At 63.1% G+C, this 2065-nt stretch overlaps 1 protein-coding gene across 1 annotated transcript in view; it reads left to right on the forward strand.

The window, feature by feature from the left end:
* The first annotated feature begins 1005 nt into the window (after positions 1 to 1005).
* Positions 1006 to 2065, forward strand: part of LOC107115580 (small conductance calcium-activated potassium channel protein 2-like) — a 121601-nt gene continuing 120541 nt past the window's right edge. The window contains exon 1 of the mRNA XM_015417321.1: positions 1006 to 2064. Coding sequence (XP_015272807.1) covers positions 1006 to 2064 — 1059 coding nt within the window. The remainder of the gene's footprint in view (position 2065) is intronic.

Consider the following 2065-nt stretch of genomic DNA (forward strand, 5'->3'; position numbering starts at 1 on the left):
CCAAGCTTTCTTCGACGCTCTCGCCCGACCGCAGTCCTCAAGTCTCTTCCTCCAGAGCACTTCTATGTCTTTCCAATGGAACTGCTCCGGAGCAAGTACTTTGAGGACGCTTTTTTAAAAAAATTGCATGGGGGGGGATATGCTTGAGCGCTACTAGCAAACGATACATTACTAGGTGCTTTGAGGATTGCGAACCTCCAATGCCTGCATCTTTTCTAACGGTTAAAAAAAGAGAGGTAACCCCCAATTACATCACACCGCAGCCTGCTTTCCCAAATGGCCAGCGCTTGCGCAAGCCAGCCACACAAGTCGATTCCCGGTCAGGAAAGGTTCGAGTCCGTTGAGGCCAGAGGCGCTCGGGGTCATTTGAACGAGGAACATTCATTAATCCGTGCCATTGTGAAGCCTCGCCAAGTGCTTCCTTGCACGTCACACTCACACTCTGCAGAAGTGCACGGGGGTGCCTTCATGTGCAGTGCTGCACATGAAAGTGCAAAGCTATTAATAGACCTCCCCCCCCCATAGGGACTGTGGCGCTACCCCGATGAGATAACCAACCTCTCATCCCGGGGGCGGGGGGGGGTATCTGTTAGTGAGTAAATCCAGAAGGGTTTAGGGGATTGTCTGAGTAAATACTGGAGGGGGAAACCCCGCTTTGAACGCCCTGGAGGTCTCCAGATTGAGGGTGGGGGGAGCGAAATAACCCTTACCTGACCGAGCAGCGCTTGTGGCGGCAGCAGCGGGTGGTGGTGGTGACAGGCAGCTCCCCTCCTCCTCCGCCCTCCCCGGCTGCGAGTGTCTGGCGGTGGCAGGTGGAATCCCCCCCGGGCGAGGAGCGGGCGGGGGGTGGTGGTGGAAGGAGGAGATGCGGCGTGCGCCCACTGGGGCTAGGCGTCACTGGTACCAGCGGCGGCACGCGCCGCTCCTGGGATTCTCTCGCGCTGCCCCTCCCCTCCGCGTGCGCTTCTTCTCACGCTGCAGCTTTCCCCCCCTGCAGGTGACGTGATGCCCGTTGTTTTGGTACGCCCGACCAATCGGACTTGCCGCCTGGATTCTACGGGAGCCGGGATGGGCCCGTCGTGGCGGCAACAGGACTCCCCTCTGCCGCCCAGAACGCATTGCGCAGGGTGCACCAGCGCCTGGTCCTCCTGCAGCTTTAACAGCTCTGACATGGAAACACCATTGCAGTTCCAGCCGGGCTTCTGCTCAGAGCAGCAGCAGCAGCAGCAGCAGCAGCAGCGCCCACACCCGCATTACCAGCCCCAGCCAGCCAGCCAAGAGAAGTCGGCGGCTCAGCAGCAGCAGCAGTCCAGTCCATGCCTCCAGTGCAACCACTGCGCCTTTTACGAGGCTGCGGCTGCCGCGGGCGATAACCTGCCGCTGCTGCTTCGCACTTCGTCGCCTCTGGCAGGTGCTTTCCGGACTCGCTCCTCGCCGCTCTCGTGCTCAGCAGCCTCCTCCCGCCAGGGCAGCCAGCTCAACGTGAGCGAGCTGACCCCGTCCAGCCATGCCAGCTCGTCCCGGCAGCCCCCCCACTACGCCCAGTCCCACCACTCCCAGCAGTACCACCAGTGCCATAGCCAGCAGCCTCAGCAGCAGCAGCAGCAGCAGCAGGCGGGCACCACCCACAGCAGCAACGGCGGAGGCAGTCACCACCACCACCACCACCACCACCACCACCACCCCTCGTGCCAGCAGCAGCGCCGGGAGAGCAACCCCTTCACGGAAATAGCCATGAGCAGCTGCAGGTACAACGGCGGCGTCATGCGCCCTCTCAGCAACCTGAGCTCGTCCCGCAGGAACCTCCACGAGCTCGACTCCGAGTCCCAGCCGCTCCAGCCCCAGCCCCAGCCCCAGCCCCAGCCGCCGCACTCCAGTCCCAGCGTCTCGCTGGCTGCCTCGGCTGCCGCCGCCGGCCCGGAGATCGTGGTCTCCAAGCCCGAGCACAACAACTCCAACAACTTGGCGCTCTACGGCACCGGCGGCGGCGGCGGCGGCGGCAGCGGAGGGGGCGGCGGCGGCGGCAGCCAGACCAACAACGGCAGCAAGTCCAGCAAGAAGAAGA

The sequence above is a fragment of the Gekko japonicus genome, unplaced genomic scaffold (assembly GCF_001447785.1).
Source record: "Gekko japonicus isolate JY-2015 unplaced genomic scaffold, Gekko_japonicus_V1.1 scaffold2034, whole genome shotgun sequence".
Taxonomy (NCBI): Eukaryota; Metazoa; Chordata; class Lepidosauria; order Squamata; family Gekkonidae; genus Gekko; species Gekko japonicus.